The sequence below is a fragment of the Psammomys obesus genome, unplaced genomic scaffold (assembly GCF_907164565.1).
Source record: "Psammomys obesus unplaced genomic scaffold, mPsaObe1.curated_primary_1811, whole genome shotgun sequence".
In the NCBI taxonomy this organism is placed as follows: Eukaryota; Metazoa; Chordata; class Mammalia; order Rodentia; family Muridae; genus Psammomys; species Psammomys obesus.
In genome coordinates, this window is record NW_026595981.1 from 8,694,767 (window position 1) to 8,713,323 (window position 18,557).

The following is an 18,557-nucleotide window of genomic DNA, read 5'->3' on the forward strand; positions in this document are numbered from 1 at the left end:
CAGAAATTCTCTGTGATAACACCTACTCTCATACTTTTAAAGGATGCAAATTAGATGTCAAATGGTGTTGATGAGAATAGATGGGCTGGTAATATAGTTTCGTGGTAGAATTCTTGCCTAGAATGTGCTAAGCACTGAGCTTCACACCCAACTTTACTGAGTGGAAGTGAAAATGTTATATTAGCACAACTACTATATGGGGGTGGGAGGGAGGCACAACAGACATTTATAGACAAATTTCTACAGGACATTTGTGAAATTCCCCCGCACCCCCAGTAGGGGCAGAAAGACTGACTTGATTTTAATACAGGCTGAGCAGGATATGTCAGTAAATACATTCCGTCATCTTCCTTTTTTGTGTTATTGTGTACCACAGGCCTGAAATCTTGAAGCAGGAAATCAAAGTCTTCTTTGTGAAGTACAATGATCCTATCTATGTTAAACTAGAGAAGCTGGACATCATGATTCGTCTTGCATCCCAAGCCAACATTGCTCAGGTCAGACCTTAAGCTGTCCTAAAATTTATGCCAGGTTAGAGCTTAAGATCTGGCATTCAGAAGCCATGAAATTGCTGTTTGAGAATCTTTAAAGGTTATCCACTTCTTTGCTATTTGACAGGTTCTGGCAGAGCTGAAGGAATATGCCACTGAGGTTGATGTAGATTTTGTTCGCAAAGCTGTGAGGGCCATTGGACGGTGTGCCATCAAAGTGGAGGTAAGGCTCCAGAGGAGTTGAGATCGCATGTTACGAGATTCTGAGTGTTCATTACTTTAAAGCATCTGTACATTGATGTCTATCAAAATAATAAAGCATATACTTCATGAATTAAATAATTTAAAGAGTTAATTCAGTGTGAATGGGTGCTTTGTTTGTGTTATATCTGTATACCATGTGTGTGCCAAGTACCTGTGGAAGCCAGAAGAGGGTTGTGCACCAAGGAACTAGTGTTACCAATGGTCAGTCATGAGCCAGTATGTGGGTTCTGGGAATCTAACCCAGGTCTTCTGGAAGAGCAAACCGTGCTCTTAACCCCTGAGCCATCCCAGCTCCAGATTAAAGAATTTTTAACAAAATGCCACTGTCCCTCATTCTTTCCCTTCTCTACCTAGACATACTTCCCTAAAAATGTGACTTTTAACTTTTTTAATTTTGGTTTTTCTTTTGATACTTCCAGATCTATAGATAATTTTCCTATTATTTATTGATTTGTTAGTTACAGATTTTTATCTTTTCAATTCCTCTGAGCATTTTGGGTGCTTGTTGGGTTTACTTTGTAAGAGAGGGTATTACTGTGTAGCCCCATAGCCACATTCCCTTTGCCTCAGTCTCCCAAGTGTAGGAGTCCAGGCTGAACCACTATGCCTGGCTTTTGTTTTCTTTCCCACACATTGCTCTTGGTTAATATATGTCCTTAGGTGTTGTATTTTGTCTCGGCTTTAATTTGTTTTGATGATATTTTTTACATTTATGTATTTATTGTTTGAGGAGGCAGCATGTGCCAAGGTACATATATGGAGGTCAGAGGACAGCTTGTAGGAGTCGGGTTTGTCTTTTCCACCATGAGGCTCTTAGGGATCAAACTCAGGTCATCAGGCCTGGTGGCAGTCCTTTTATCCAATGGTCCATCTCACTGGCCCTAATGTCTATTGCTTATTAGACTTAGAGACTTTTCTAAAGACAGGATTGGACTTGTAGTTTACTGATTCAATTTAGCTCTTATCTCCATGCCCTTTAGATGACTAAATCTGGAGGGAATTGGTGATCTTCAAATGTTTAAGGTGATGCTGTGTGCTTCTTTAGAATCCTGACAGGAGGCACATGAATTAGTGACCTGTAGTATGTAATAGTTCAGAGGGATAGATGGTACAATTGTCCTTGGATTTGGGAGATTTTTCTCACAGTCCTGTCCTCTTAAAAAATAATAATCTGTCACAGTATCAAGAAATCTATTTTATCAGTTTGTATTCCATATTCAATTAATAAAAGATTAAACTCTATTCTAGACTATTTTGAGTCACAGATAACTGAAAAGAAAATGAAAGCTATGGACTTTATATTTATAAATATTTTGTAAGTCCATATAGAATTTGGTGATTCCTTTTAGGAGGTCTGAAAACACTTTGTGCTGGAGACCATAGAGATGTCTCACTGGTTAAGAGTATTTGCTGATCTGTCATGAGAACTGGAGTTCAGTTTTCAGCAACCGCAGCAGGCAGCTCACAAGCTCCTATAACTCCAGCTTCCATGGCTCTTTATGAGTGCTGTGTGTGTGTGTGCATAACAGTAAAGAAATTGTTTTAAAACACCAAAAACCCTATGAAGTCTCTGTTTACTTTAGAATTCCAGTTAAGTACCTCCCACTTTGATGTACTGTTTAATTGCCTTTTTTTCCTCATGCCCTGGCTTATTTTTTCTTTTTTTCTAGTCTTCCAGCTATCCAGCTAAGGTTTTCTCATTTAACTGAATTATGTGGGAGATAGAACTATAGCTCAGTGGTAAAGCTTTTGATTAGCCCGTGTGAGGCCCTAGGTTTGTTCTTAGCAGAACACACAAAGCCAAACCCAAAACATTTTCAATATGTTTTCTAATGAATAAAATTTGGTATATTCCTAGAATTTTTAATGTTGACATACATCAGATAATTTAGCTTCTAGTACAGCTTGAGCAAATTCAGTGCTTGTCTATTTTAGTCAATATACTTATATGTTTCCTTTTTTTTTTCTTTTTTGTGTTGAGTTAGTGTTATTGGATTGACTTACGTTTTGATGTTTCTCTCCCTAGCAATCAGCAGAACGTTGTGTAAGCACACTGCTTGATCTAATCCAGACCAAAGTAAATTATGTGGTCCAAGAGGCAATTGTTGTCATCAGGGACATCTTCCGCAAATACCCTAACAAGTATGTCAAAATTCCTTTGCCCTTCTTTCTCAAATCATTTGGGAAATGTTTAAGTAAGGGACTTTGAAATTGACTAGGTAAGATTTATCATTCTTAATATAACTGGTCATAGTAGATATTTTATTAAAAGCCAGAGGTACCTAAGTGGGTACTAAAACTTCTCATAGATGGAGATGGGGTTTCAAGTTGGCTCCATTTGCGGGTGGGTACGTGAGCCACCGTGCCCAGGTGGTTTATTATTTTTATAGCACTGAAACTCTGATTGAATATACTGCCTATTGGCGTAGATGAAATCAAACACACAAGATTGTTCTCAAAGTTGCCATTAAACAGGAAACCTATATATTCCCAGGTGTCTGGACACACCTTGTGCCTGATAAATGATTGTGTACTTTATCATGTCTTAACATGGGAGATGAATCCTACGGCCACTCTTCTACAAAAGCAGGGTGGTATTAGCCACGCTGTTTAGTTCACATGGCACCTGCTACCTTGTGGGAAACAACAGAATTTATTGTAATAAATTACCTGCCTCTGGCCTTTTCTGAAGTGGTGTAGCTCCTCCCACAAGAATCTGTGTTTTCACATCACAAAATTTTCAGATTGAGGCTTTGTAGTTTATAAAATAAAAATACTTAGATCCTGAGACACTAGTCTCACAGAATTTGTGGGGTTTTGTTTTGTTTTGAAAAGTGTTATTTTTAGAAAGAGGATCACCGCCTTTTACTGAACTCCCCCAAAAAGTGGAGGATCAAATTTTTAAACTGTTTAGTTTTAAGTTTAAAAAAAAAAATATATATATATATACACACACACACACACACACACACACACACACACACATATATATGTGTGTATATATATATAATCATAGAGAAATGTATAAAGCTTGTATAAATAAGGGATTATGGCAGTTTAATTTTAAGAAAACAGTCAAAATCCTGGAATAGGAGTGATGCTTGACCTAGTACACTAGTTATCCACATTAATTTAATTTGTCTCAGTCTAATGTTTACATTAGCCAGATGGATCTGGTGACATAGGCCTATAATCTCAGTTATTTAGGAGGTCAAGCCAGCCTCTGCACCCTAGCAAGATTCTGTTTCAAAACAAGAAGAAAACAAAAGGCCGGGACACAGCCCATTGGAAAAGAGTTTGCCTAGCATGTGCTCGATCCTAGGTTCAGTCTTCAGTAATAAAAAACAAAATCTTAAATTATGTTAGTGAAGGACATAGATTCAACATGGTGACCATGAAAGCTGTAAATCTGTAAGACTAAACATAAATTATGAATTTCTTATTAAAAGCAGGTCATTAGTGTATGTGCGTTAGAACATAAAGGTGTCTTTTATAAAAAGTGGGGAGATGGTTCAAATAAGGCCGAACCCTATGCTGCATAAGGAACACAGTTCCAACCCCTGCAACCCATACACACACACACACACACACACACACACACACACACACACACACACAGAGTTACGCTGGTACACGAAAACAGAATGAGAAGTACACTAAGAGACAGAGTTATGGTATCCTATTGTTATCTAATTCCATCTTCCTAAAAAGAGAAATTTCTAATGTTTTTATATACTCAAAATGCATACTAGGAAAATTCTTTATTGTAGTTATAAAACAGATTGATTTTAGACATTAGAATTTTCTTATACTACAGGTTATTTTTTTTCCCTTTATGAATGAAAGTCTATCTCATGAACGCTTGTAAAAGTTTAAAGCTTAGTTACTAAAACATAATTGATCTGATTGTGGTGGTACACGCCTTTAATCCCAGCACTCAGGAGGCAGAGGCAGAGGCAGGTGAATCTCTGTGAGTTCAAGGCCAGCCTGGTCTACAGAATAAATTCTAGGACAGCCAGGGCTATATCGAGAGACCCTGTCTCAAAAACAAAACAAAACAAAAATACCATAACTGAAGAATGGTGGCTCACAGTCATCTGTCACTCCATTCCCAGGGGGTCCAGTGCCCTCTTCTGACCTCTGTGGGTACCAGGCCTGCATGTGGTGTATATACATACATGTGAGCTAAACACTCATGTACACAAAATTATAAAATAGCAAAGTTAAATCCAAAAAATAATTTTAAAGAAAATTTGAAGAAAAATTTAAGCCATAAATTTCTGACTTACTACATTCTGTTGACTAAAAAACCTTGTGCCTTGTGTATGGGTTTTACTCTAGCTTCCATTATTAATACCAGTCTTACTTTTGGCCTTAGTGAACACAGTCCCTTTGTTGTAACAGGTATGAAAGTATTATTGCCACTCTCTGTGAGAACTTGGACTCCCTGGATGAGCCTGATGCTCGAGCAGCTATGATTTGGATTGTAGGAGAATATGCTGAAAGAATCGATAATGCGGATGAATTACTAGAGAGCTTCCTGGAGGGTTTTCATGATGAAAGCACCCAGGTAAGTTCCCTTCTAGCCTGTGTTCTAGATCTCTTCAGGTGACTGAGGGGATAAAACGTTGGTACTTTCTTGTGTGCGTTCATACGTTGTGGGTTCGTTTTCTCAGGGGATGATCCTTTCATCAGCACTGTTTTGTACAGTAAGAGAGCCGGAGCTTAGAGCAGTGGACTCTAATGGGCGTGGGAACATTTGAGGGCTCTGGAAACACAGGTTGGTGAGCCTCAGCCCCCACGCGAGTGAGAAGCACCTGCTGTGGGCGCTGCTCCAGCAGTGAGCTTCCCTGCAGTGGTGCAGAGCAGTCATCAGGTTTTTATTCTGTCACTTAAGGGTGATTACATATTGTCCTCAGCATTTGCTCTTGCTTATTACAGTGGAGCACAGCCAGGTTTGAAAAGATTCTCTGCGGATGATTAGATTGCTCCCATCTGTCCCCCTCTCCTACTAAAATTAGAGTCAAAGGCCCAGAGAAGCATTCAGTTTATTAAGCCCTTTCTCCCTGGCATTTGTGCTAGTAGCAAATAGAAGTTTGTGTATGGAACTCATTATAGTAATTTTAATAGGCTTAATATTAATAGTGCCACAGCAGGCTCCCTCTAATTGTCTCTAATCTGACATAATTCTGTTTTGGCTCTTACCCCAGTATGACAAGTAATTTCATAAGTCCTTCAGATTTGTAAGCTTTGGCCAAAGTAAATAGTACATGATTTTACCAACAGCCGGTTTTACTACTGTATGTGTATATACTTTAAAAAATACAGCTGAGGGCTGCCTCAGAGTGTTAAGGTGACTGCTGCGCAGGCCTGGCAACCTGAGTTTGATCCCTGGAACTCATGTAAAGGTGGAAGGAGAGAACTGCCTCCACAGAGTTGTCCTTGACCTCCACATGTGCACCATGACACGTACTCAAACACATCATGTATAATAATAATAATAACAATAACAGACACAATAATAATAGCAATAATAGCAGTAGTAGTAGTCATTTTTTTTTTTTTTTTTTAATTAAAAAGAAAGAACAGTTGAAAATCTGGCCCAGAAACAAGCCATTTTGATACCAAAAATGCACCTGGAAAATAAGTGGCCAGTGAATGGTCAGTTGTACTTTAGCGACTACCTTCGGCTGCTGCTTGTCACAATTGGCTAAGCTTTACCCTTTCATCTCTCAACCAACATCAGCGATTCATAGTTGTGGAAATGTGAGTTGATGTTGCATTTTGTTTTTTAGGTGCAGCTCACTCTGCTTACTGCCATAGTGAAGCTGTTTCTCAAAAAGCCGTCAGAAACACAGGAGCTGGTCCAACAGGTCTTGAGCTTGGCCACACAGGTGAGTGATCGGAAAGCATCCAGAGAGGGTTGGTTTGTGCTGCTTCAGATGGTGAGACTGATGACACTTGCTGTCTTATTCAAGGCTGCTATCGCTGTGGTGAACTCCACAATGAGAAGCAACTGGGGGAGGAAAGGCTTTATTGACCAGGACCACTGAGGGAAGCCCAGGCGGGAACCCCAGGAACCTGGAGGCAGGAGCTGCTGTAGAGGCCGTGGACGAGTGCTGCTTACAGGCTGGCTTCTCGTGGCTTGCTCAGCCTGCCTTCTTACAGAACCCGGGACCACTGACCCAGGGCGGGGCCTTCCCCCACAAGAACGGCTTGCCTACAGTCCACTCTACAGTCTGATCTTATGGAGGCATTTTCTCAGTTGAACTTCTCTCAGGTGACACTAGGTCAAGTTGAAATAAAACTATCCAGGACGCTTCCCAAAAAGGTTCTTTTGGGACAAGTTTTAATTCTGAAAATATTAGAATGATGCCTCTTAACAAATTCTGCTAAATTATATCTGGCTAATGCAGCTTTTAGTTCAGCAGTTAAGAGCATTTGTTGTTCTCACAGAAAACCCTGTTTGGGTTCTTAGCACCCACATGGTGGTTCACAATCAACTGTAATGCTAGTTCATGGGATCCCACATCTTCTGATCCGTGCAGGCTCCTGAACACATGTGATACACATGCACACACGTAGACACACCGATTTTAAAAGTAAAATTTTAAATAAAAAAATTAGATTGGCTGACTCCAGCTTTCATGATCACTTTGAAATTTTGATTTAGATTGTTTATTGTTCATAGTTAACCTTCATGTAAAAATAACACTGAGTGTGATATCTTGTGGGTGACTTCATGTGCTTGATTTGCCTTTTAGAGTGGCAAATTTTAGAGAGCACTTTAAAGTGCTTGTGCTGTTTCCTTAAATGTTTTGATAGTTGAATTCTATGATGTTTATTTCTTTTTCTGTCACTGTGATAAGATACTCTGACAGGCAACTTTAAGGAGCAGGGTTTATTCTGGCTCACAGTTCATACTATAGTCCAACATGGCCAGAAGTCACAGGAAGAGGAGCATAGGGGAGCTGGTCACATTGTATCTGCAGTCAGGAACAAAGAACTAAGCATGTGTGTGCGCTGCTCAGTTCCCTGTCTCCATCTGTATCACGAGGACCCCCCCCCCCATTAAAATGGACCTTTTATATATATCAGTTACCATGATGGAGATGGTAACTGATATACCTCCCCTCCCCAGCATGCCCAGAGGCCCATCTCCCATCTCTCAGGGTCTACCTGGGAAACTTAGAGAGACCCTGTCTCAAAATAGATTTAAAAAAGGACAGGAGGTCCACAAGGAGAGCAGCAGAACCAAAAAATTTGAACACAGGGGTCTTTCCAGAGACTCATACTCCAACCAGGTACCATGCATGGAGATAACCTAGAACCCCTGCACAGATGTAGCCTATGGCAGTTCATTGTCCAAGTTGGTTCCATAGTAATGGGAAGAGGGACTGCCTCGGACATGAACTGATTGTCCTGCTCTTTGATCACCTGCCCCTGAAGGGGGAGCAGCCTTACCAGGCCACAGAAGATGACAATGCAGCCAGTCCTGATGAGATCTGATAGACTAGGATCAGAAGGAAGGAGAGGAAGACCTCCCCTATCAGTGGACTTGGGGGAGGGGCATGGGTGAAGAAGGGGGAAGGAAGGTGGGATTAGGAGGGGAGGGGGGGGCTTATGGGGGGATACAAAGTGAATAGAGTATAATTAAAAGTTTAAAAAGATTTTTTGGTGATTTCATGAATTAGAAAGTGAGATACAGCCCAGTATGGAAGCATAAGACACTCCTCATACTATAATGTGTTCAAAAGACAAAATGTAGCCACAAAAGGGAACAAGATACTGAATAGTGTTTTGATGGATCCAATTACAAATGTAATAATGAGTGAAATTCAGCAATGTTGTGTGCAAAGGGCTTTCTGTGTGTTTCTGGAACAGTTTTCTACCTGCATTTGAGTCCTGTGTCCCATGGAGGCTCTTAGCTTCTTTCATTAAATTTAAAGACCGATTCCCTATCCCAGCATCCTGTGCCACAGTCATATGTATTCTGTGGTTGCAGTTTTAAATGAATGATGTTTAATAAACTACATAGTTCTATTCTGAAAAAAAAAAAATTGTTAAAGTTCTGAGGATATATCCCAGTCATATAGCACTTGCCTAAAATGCACAAGGCCCTACATTCAGTTTTCAGCACTAGAAAAGAAAATCAGGTCACCCTTTAGATCCATAAAAATCAAAATAATTTGTTATATGTAGTGTAACAAATATGATGATCACCAGTCCATCGGATTTTTAGTATCTTGAATTAAACTTGAGAAAAGGCTGGCTTTAAGAATTGTCATTTAAGATGTGTATCTACACATGGAATGTGATTTAAATATTAACTATTTTTCTGTCTGTTTTTTCTGTTTCTAATGGTATGTTATCATCAAAATTTCAATCCTTTCAATATTACTTTGCCTATTTCTGAGTTGTCCTTTTCCCATTACTAATTTTACTTCTTGAAGATTTGTTTGTAAGTGCTCTTGGAAATATTTTTAAATCTTATTTTAATTTTATTATATGTATGAATGTAGTTTGAAATGTTTTTGAAAGTAGCTTTTGGAGTAGTGTGTATAGTGTGAAACTGGTTCCTATGCCAAAAGCATGTGTGCTCATCAAGTCAGAACATACAGCCTGCTAGTCATGGTTATTGGGAGTGGAGAGGTGAAATTAGGAGGGGATTGGATAATTGTGAGAAATTTCCCTTATTTATTTTATAGGCCTATAAATCTTGGTGTGGCATGATTATAATTTGTTTGCTTATTTTTGTATTTCTTTCTGGGACAGGGTCTCAGTATGTAGACCAGGCTGGCCTCGAACTCAGTGAAATCAGCCTGTCTCTGCCTCCTGGGTGCTGGGATTAATATTTTTGGTTTTTTGAGATAGGGTTTCTTTGTGTAGCCTTGGCTGTCCTGGACTTGCCTTATAGACCAGGCTGGCCTCAAACTCACAGAGATCTGCCTGCTTCTGCCTCTCCAAGTGCTAGGAATACAGGTGTGGGCCACGGTACCTATCTAATTATAACTTTTTAAGCCATGAGCATGCATAAAATTATTTTAAAATTACAACAAAAAGAGCACTAAATTCAAGTGTTATTCCTTTGGAAAACACATTTATACGTTCTTTCATGGTTTGATGTTGAGTCATTTGGGGGTTTTGTTGTTATTGTTTTAGTTAATAGTACCTTTATGAGTTTTCGTAATTTATTTTTTATTTTATTGCACTGGTGTTTTGTCTGCATGTCTGTCTGTGTGATGGTGTGAGATCTTGCAGTTAGAGACAGTTGGAGCTGCCATGCTCCCATTGAACCCAGGTCCTCTGGAAGAGCACTCAGTGCTCTTAATCACTGAGCCATCTCTCCAGCTCCCCTTTATGAGTTCTTTAGTCAGGCATTATGTGTAATTATATGTGACTTAGCCAATTTCTCCATAGGGGATGCATATAGGTATTTGAATCAAGAAAAAAGCTATAGGGCTAGAAAGATGGCTCAGCAGTTAAGAGCAGTTCCTGTTCTTGCAGAGGACCTGGGTTTAATTCCCAGCACCCACATGGTGGTTCACAATGTCAGTAACTCTGGTTCCAGAGAATCTGATGCAACCATCTAGTCTCCACAGATTCTGCACATATGTAGCACATATATAGGCAAGTAGACACATACTTACAAGTAAAAATGTTTTTGAAAATTAAGGAATATATGAGGAAAACAGATATTAGGTAAAATATGTGTTAAGAAAACACCTTCTAATACTTATGGCCATATTTTTTAATTATTTAATTAATTTAGCAATGGTGTCTTGCTATGTAGCCCAGTACTCTTTGCATACTCCAGGCTGCCCTCAATTCATAAAATCCTCCTGCCTCAGCATCCTGAGTACTGGAATTAGAGTTGCTGGCTTATGTAGCAGTTTGGGTTGGTTTGTCTGTTTAAGCTGACACATGAGAGCTAGAGAGATGACTGAATGGTTAAGAGTTCTTCAAAGGACCTGAGTTCATTTCTAGCACCAACATAGTTGCTTGCAGCTTTCTACAGTTCTAGTTCCGGGGACTCTAACACCCCCTCTGTCCTCAGTGGTACTGTAGGTACATAGTGCACTTACCTGTGTGCAGGCAGAACGCTGCTACAAGTAAAATAAAGAACTCATTTCTTAAAAGGCTGACACACTTTTATCCGCATGTGTGTGTGTGTGTGTGTGTGTGTGTGTGTGTGTGTGTGTGCATGTGTGCTTGCACGTGGCATAGTGTGCTTGTAGAAGTCAGTTCTCTCCTCCTACCATAGAGGTTGCTGAGGTTGAACTCAGGTCACAAGGCTCAGTAGCAAGTGCTACTCACCATACCTCAATATAATAATTTAAAATACTATTTTTCTTTCCCAAGGCTATTTAACTATTGCTGGTTTAAAGTGGGGTTTTTTTGTTGTTGTTGTTTTTTGTTTTTGTTTTTTTTTTTTTTTTTTTCTTCTCAACCTGCTTTGGAATTTAAGGCTGGGCATTACCCAGGCTCACTGTATAAGTTCCTTGAAACCATAGGCATGTAGAGTTATAACTATAGACTGATTAAGTCCCAGTACGATATCATTTTAATAGCCAGTCTGCATGAGTCACTACAACAGTGCCTTGACAGTAAGTCTGGCATGTTGGTGTCTCTGGAGGACAGAGCCATCTAAATCATCTTGCCTTTGCTTCTCTTTAGGATTCTGATAATCCTGACCTTCGAGATCGGGGTTATATTTATTGGCGCCTCCTTTCAACTGACCCTGTGACAGCCAAAGAAGTAGTGTTGTCCGAGAAGCCATTGATCTCTGAGGAGACAGATCTGATTGAGCCTACCCTTCTGGATGAGCTCATCTGCCACATTGGTTCCTTGGCCTCTGTGTACCACAAACCTCCAAATGCTTTTGTGGAAGGGAGTCATGGGATTCATCGCAAACACTTGCCAATCCATCACGGGAGGTGAGCAGATGCAGGTCCCTCTGATGAGAAGTAACTTGCTGTTTGGGCAGTTTTTCTGGAAAAGAGCTTGCTGTGCATCTTGTGATCTCGCTGCTCTAAAGGGCTTCTTTCTCTGAGTTCCAGTCCAGGGGCACAATAAAACTGTAGGAAATTATGGCGAAAGCCTTCTATAATTTGACAAAATTTGAAAGTTGCTTAAGTGTCTGGTAATGTGTTGGATACTGGGGCTGGGGAGATAGCACAGTTGATAAAGTGAGTTTGCGCTCCAGAAACCAAGTGAAAAAACCTGGGTAGCAAGTGCTTCAGGTTGAGCACTGGGGAGAAAGTTCCAGGGGCGCACTGGCTAGCCAGACTAATGAGTAAGCTACAGGTCTCAATGAGAGGTGCTGACTCACAAAGCAAAGCAACATGAGCTGCAGAGATGGCTCAGTGGTTCAGCATGCTTGGTGCTCTTCCAGAGGACCAGATTTCAGTTCCCAGTACTACACTGAGTGACTTACAATCACAAGGGGACCAGCAACTGGTCTCCTTGGATGTGGAACACATGCAGCATACACTAAAACAAATACAGAGATAAAATGAAAAGAAAATGAAATGAAAAGAAAAATGTCTTTAAAGATAATGAACAAGGCACCTGAGGAACAATACCTCATGCTATCCTCTGTCCTCCACTGGTTGGCACATGCCTACATACACACAAAAACATTGCTACATACGATTTTTCTAGTATAAATTTCTTATGGCAGAACTATAAATGGAATACTTTGGCAGGATTGAAGTGTATAAACAGCTTAGAGTCTATATATAGACATAGCTTTCAATTTTGTATGCCTACTTTGTTTTGTTTTTACCAAATTAGGTTAAGGAAAGTGTTTCGAACAGACCACAGTAACATGCAGCTGTTGCTTTCTAACTCCCTCACTTTTATAATCAGAGTAGAGGAACACTAGTAAACTCTTTTTACTTTATTTATTATTATTATTTTTTTGAGACAAACAGTCCCAGTACAATATCATGTTATACTTATGTGCCCAAGGCTGGCCAGAACTCATTGTGCAGAGTAGAAGCTTTTCCTGCCTCAGTTTCCCATGAAGCTAGGATTGCAGGCCTGGTCAACTGGGGCCTGGCTTTATACATAGGTCCTTATCAAAGCCCCTTATTCATTTGTACTTATTTTTTACTTTAAATACTAATACAAGAAAAATACCTTTTGGTATCAACTGGGATGATGGCTTAGGAATATACTTCAGTGGCAGAGTGCTTTCCTCATACCTGCAAGGTCCCTAAATTCAATTTCCAGTACCCCAGCCCATCCAAAAAACAAAAAGAATGTGTGAGTGTGTGAGTGAGTGTTTGATGAATTGCTGCAAATGGCATGTCTGTAAAGTCCTTTCCTAACTCTTCAGCAACAAAAGTTAGTAAGTGATACACTTATGACATGAAACAAAGCAACTTGAAGGCTTTAGCCTTCCTTTTTGTAGAGGTTCAAAAGGTGATATCACTAGTAGGTTTTTCAGAATCACTTAGAAGAGTGAAGTGCTGTCTACCCAAGCACTTCTTGTGCTTCATATCTGCCAGCTGCTCTAGGAAGGCAATGTGGTAAACAGTTGTCTGATTTAGGACAAGTTAACCTTTTGAGAGTGTTTCTTTGATGGCATTTGTACAGTTAACTTTACATGACTTCATAATGGGAAACACTGATACTGATTTTCTTGGATGTATACTCACGATTTATCTTGTTCTTCATGTTTCTCTTGAATCTACAGGACTATATATATCTTGTCCTCTGCCTGACTTTACCTTCTTAGAATATTGTTTCTTTATAGTGAGGAAAACTCTCTCTCTCTCTCTCTCTCTCTCTCTCTCTCTCTCTATATATATATATATATATATACATATATATACATATATGCATATATATATGCATGCATTTTACCTTCTGTTTTGGGTTACTAATAAATGCATATATTCTGTCATTTTTTTTTCTCAGGTGGCTCATAGTTTAATTTGGTGGACTTCCATGTGTAAAGATTAGCTTAAGTCTTCATGTGTTTCTTACAAGTTGTGAGATCATCTGTGACCTCTGCCCTTATTTGTCCCTTCTTGACATGGCTTTATTGATACTTCTCCTCTGAAGTCATTTTTCACAGGTTGTCTTTCTCTTTAATCACTGCAGTTACATGTTGTTTTGGTTAGTTTTCATGTGATAACTTCTGACAGGAACACCTTAAGGGAGGAGGAGGGGAGAAGGGGCCTTGTCCTTTAAGGACTGTCCTGTTCAGGATGGTATTTGAGCTTATGGTTTCAGAGAGATTTCAGTCCATCTTCCTGGGGAAGACATGGCACCAACCGTGCTCCAGGCAGTAGGAGTGTGAGGCAGCTGCTTCTTCACGTGGCAGCAGATGGAACAGAGGAGAGCAGGCTGGTACCAGAGGCAAATGCAACTTCTGGTAGCCCTCTCCTCACTGTCTACTTCCAACAACTGTGGAAACCAATGTCAGGGCTTTTCTGTGGAAATTATATAGATTGGGTTAACTTAGTTGGGAAGGCTCACCCTAAGTGTGGACTGTACTGTGACGTGGGCTGGGCCCAGGCTGAATAAAAAAGAGAAAGTAACCTGAGCACAAGTGTTGATAGCTCTGTGCTTCCTGATTGGGCAGAGTGTGAGCAGCTGACTTCTGCTTTTGACGTGATACCTTCCCTGCCATAATGAACCAGCCTTCTAGCTGTGAGCCATAGAAACTTTCTTAATGGCTTTCATCAGATATTTTGTTCCAGCAAAGAAACAAGTAGCTAGCACATTTATCCTATTACTGTGGCAAAATACGTGACAGAAACAAGAGAGTGGGGTTTACTGCGGTCCATGGTCTCAAGGGGGGTTTTCTCTGTCAACAGAGAGGGCATGGGGGACAGGAACAGTGTGAAGCAGCAGCTTGCTCTCATAGAAGTAAACAGGAAGCTGGTATAACTTGCAGAAGCCTGTTGGGCCCTGTCCCCGAAATATTCCACAGTCTTCACAACAGTGTGACAAGGAAGGGACTTCAAGCTATAAAGCATGTGGAGGACAGTTCAGATTAAGGCTGAACACCTGTCCCTTTTCTCTAATTACTGGTCTTGGTTAATTCAAAAGGTTTGTCTGAATCTGTCTTCCTGTGCTTTTCTTCATACTCCTTTAGGGGGCTTATGGGGTACAAGATTCTGCCACATAACCTGCTTTTGTTGGACCCTTACTTTGATAGCCCACCTGGGGTGGTATTGTTTGCATTCTCTTGATGAAGAAACTTTGCCATAGAGTTGTCACCCACAGTTAACACTGTAGATCCTACCCTTGGTCTTTGATGTCTGATTCTAGGTCCCCTGCTCTTACCAGCACAACGGCCACTGGTAATTAGCTGAAATGTGTATATACATTCCTTTCCAAGTTTTTTGTCCAGCTCTGACGGCCAGTTACTTGTATTTAGTTGACTGCTGGGCATCTGTGGTTATTTTTCTTAACACATAACAGAATTAAGTGTCGTGAAGCTGTGGTTGTAGATTGTGTTTTGCATGTGTGATCCCCAGCATCAAAACAAAAACAAATAAAACCTGAGTGTCTTACATTTCTATCATCCCTCCAGATTCCCCACTAAGAGCATCAGTTACATTTTTCTTAATGTTTGTTTACTGTCAGTCTCCTTACTCCTCCATGTTCATATTTTGTCAAAAGCTGCTTAGGTATTTTTGGTTTGTTTTTGTTGTTTTAATGAGTATTTATTTGCTGTGTGTGTATGCGTGTGTCTCACGGAGGACAACTTGTAGGCGTCAGTTCTCTCCTTCCTTGTTGACATGAACCTGTACCTACTGAGCCCTCTTGGCCCTGTTTAGTCCCTTGATTGCATTTTTAGTGTTTTATAATTATACTTGTGACAGTCACCCGCTGCTTTGCTGTATTATGGATGAAGACGGTTTTTCTCATTTCTCCTCTATATGTTTGATTGCAGCGCTGACGCAGGTGATAGTCCTATTGGCACCACCACTGCAACCAACCTGGAACAGCCTCAGGTCATCCCCTCTCAAGGTGACCTTCTGGGGGATCTTTTAAATCTTGACCTGGGTCCCCCAGTGAACGTGCCGCAGGTGTCCTCCATGCAGATGGGAGCAGTGGACCTTTTGGGAGGAGGACTGGACAGCTTGGTAAGCATCATTGTTTCTCTCGGTGATTTTTAGTTGTTGGTGGACTAGAGAACTTGATTTGGCTTTCCTTGATGAGCAGAAATGTCCTTGGTAAAGGACAGAATTATCCATCTTTAGAGAGTTAATTAGCATTCTGTTTATCATTGGGATGCAGTATGTCTGCGTGTACATAAGTTTATCATGTTGACCTGCTTATAATCAGAACTTCTGGTATTTAGCCAACATGTTATTTGGCAATCTTAATTATTAATGTCCTCACCAGAGTTCATTATTTTTCCTGCTTCTTAGCTTCCTTTGGTCCTGAATATCATTAAAGTGGCTCCATAATGATCACCCTCTTTCAGACTTCTAAACCTCTCCCTTGTTGGGTGTGGTGGTTCATACCTGTAATCCCATTACTGAGAGGACAGGGAGAAGGTTCAGGAGTTCAAGGTCAACCTCAGCTACAAAGTGAGTTCGAGGCAAACCTGAGCTACATGAGACCCTGCCTCAGCACACACACACACATACACACACACACACACCCTAAAAAAAATACCCTCTATGTTTTAAATGTTTATTGGTTTGTGCCTTTTTCAACTCTGAAGTGTTTTTGAGATTATTTGAGCATTTTTATCTAAAGTGTATCTTTATCACAATTGAAAAGAACTGCTTGACTTTTTTCCTTCTTCTTCACTTCTTCTACCTTTGTCATACTTCCAATTTAATTAGCTTCCAGGATTCTAATAATAAAAGGCTCCAAAGTCCAGAAAGACTGTGGACATGTGCCACCAGTTTGTTGTTGTACAAGATGGAGAAATATCAAATGCAACTGTCAATGTCTAGGGAAAAGTCTAGGAAAATGCTAGGTTGCAAGACTCCCTGCGGATTAGGTGCTTAACCTTGGAATTACAGACTGGTGTCTGATACTCTGATGACTGTCAAGATGCCTGACAAGTTGACGTGTTTCCCAGCAACACTGGAAAACACACACCTTAAGTAGGAAATGTGCTTTCAGAGAGGATAGAAACAAAGCTCCTTGTTCTCTTCTGTATATAATGGTGTTGTCTCTTAAGCTTTATGAGGGTTGTGGTATCTGTGGCTTATCCATGTCAGTATAAATAGTACATTGAAGTTTGGCAGAGTCCACTAAAGTACAGTCAGACTCTGTGGGTTGTGTACTATATCCAGAGTCTAGGCACACACCATGCAGGGGACTCCAGCTTGTTGGCACAGTAACCCCACCCCCTATTGTCTTTCTTTTGAATATAGCATTTAGACTTGACTGATTATAGAAGGAGAATAGTTTTTTGTTGTCATCATTCCACATTGCTGCATATATAGTCTCCTTAGACTCAAGGTAGACAAATAAATATCATTGATTTGCCCAAGAAATGGAAATAACTCTCGTTGTATTGACATATCAACCACAGGCTGAATACTGTATGCTCAGGTGTATGCTTTGACTTCCTACTGCCCTCACTGAAGGTTTACTACATGATGGGTTCATTGAATCTAAAGAAGGCAAATATGGGTTTAGAAATGGAGGTGAAAGAGAGGCACTGATTTTGCATTCCCAGACTTACAATTATAACAGGTGGATAGGTATGCAATACAAAAAGATGAAACTCCTTGTAAGCACTGCTCCATTTAAAAAGGCTGCAGGAGTGGCTGGGAGATGGCTAAGACTTGAAGTGTGACAACCTGAGTTTGGTTCCCAACACCCATGTAAAAAACTGGGTAATGGCTGGGTGGTGGTGGCACATGCCTTTAATCCCAGCTCTTGGGAGGCAGAGGCAGGCAGATCTCTTAGTTCCAGGCCAGCCTGGTCTGCAGAATAAGTTCCAAGAAAGACAGGGATACACAGAGAACCTTCTTCTCTCAGGAAGGAAAAAAAAAAAAGAAAAGAAAAGAAAAAGAAAAGAAAGAAAGAAAAAACAGGTAATGGTGTCAGTTTGTAAGTTTAGTACTCAGAGGCATAGACATGTTGATCCCCAGGGTTTAGCCAGCCAGCATAGGCTAATGAGTGAGTGTAAAGGCTCTAAGGACATGTTTAAGGTTAGGCATAGTAGCCTTTAATCGTAGCACTGGGGAGGCAGAGCTCTGTGAGTTTGAGGCCAGGCTGGTCCTCATAGGAAATTTCAGGCCAGCTAGGGCTATATCATAAGACTCTTGTCTGGGGGGGAAAAAAAAAAAAAAAAAAAGTAAAAAAACTGCATGGCACTATTTCTTTTTTTTTTAATTAATTAATTAATTAATTAATTAATTAATTAATTAATTAAAGGCATATGGGTGCTTGTCTTCATTTTATGTCTTTGTGTACCACATCCATGTTCAGAGACCAAAAGGGGCCCATCCTATCTTCTGGGACTGGAGTTACACATGGTTGTGAGTACCGTGTGGGTGCTAACAGCCCTTACTTTTACTGTGGATCTGTATGCAGTTTAATATATTCACTCACAGAGTAAATTTTTTTCAATCTGTATAAATGGTGCCATTTCTAAATGAATCCTTATCTTATAGAAGCCTTTCACAGAACTATATAATGATGTGTATAAAGAGAGATCCTTCAGTTAGTCTCTGGTAAAAACCAGTAGTCTGCATTTGGGGTTTTTGTGTTTATTTTAGTTTGGTTGTGTCTGTTTCTTAGTATTTGCGTGTGTTCCTGTGTGTGTGTGTGTGTGTGTGTGTGTGTGTGTGTGTGTGTGTGTGT

General features: G+C 40.2%; 1 protein-coding gene across 3 annotated transcripts in view; it reads left to right on the plus strand.

The window, feature by feature from the left end:
* Positions 1-18,557, plus strand: part of Ap2b1 (adaptor related protein complex 2 subunit beta 1) — a 105,831-nt gene that overhangs the window by 30,827 nt on the left and 56,447 nt on the right. For all 3 annotated transcript variants that reach the window (XM_055619791.1, XM_055619793.1, XM_055619792.1), the window contains exons 8-14: positions 377-497; positions 619-714; positions 2,782-2,897; positions 5,160-5,325; positions 6,551-6,649; positions 11,433-11,692; positions 15,673-15,865. In XM_055619791.1, coding sequence (XP_055475766.1) covers positions 377-497; positions 619-714; positions 2,782-2,897; positions 5,160-5,325; positions 6,551-6,649; positions 11,433-11,692; positions 15,673-15,865 — 1,051 coding nt within the window. The remainder of the gene's footprint in view (positions 1-376; positions 498-618; positions 715-2,781; positions 2,898-5,159; positions 5,326-6,550; positions 6,650-11,432; positions 11,693-15,672; positions 15,866-18,557) is intronic.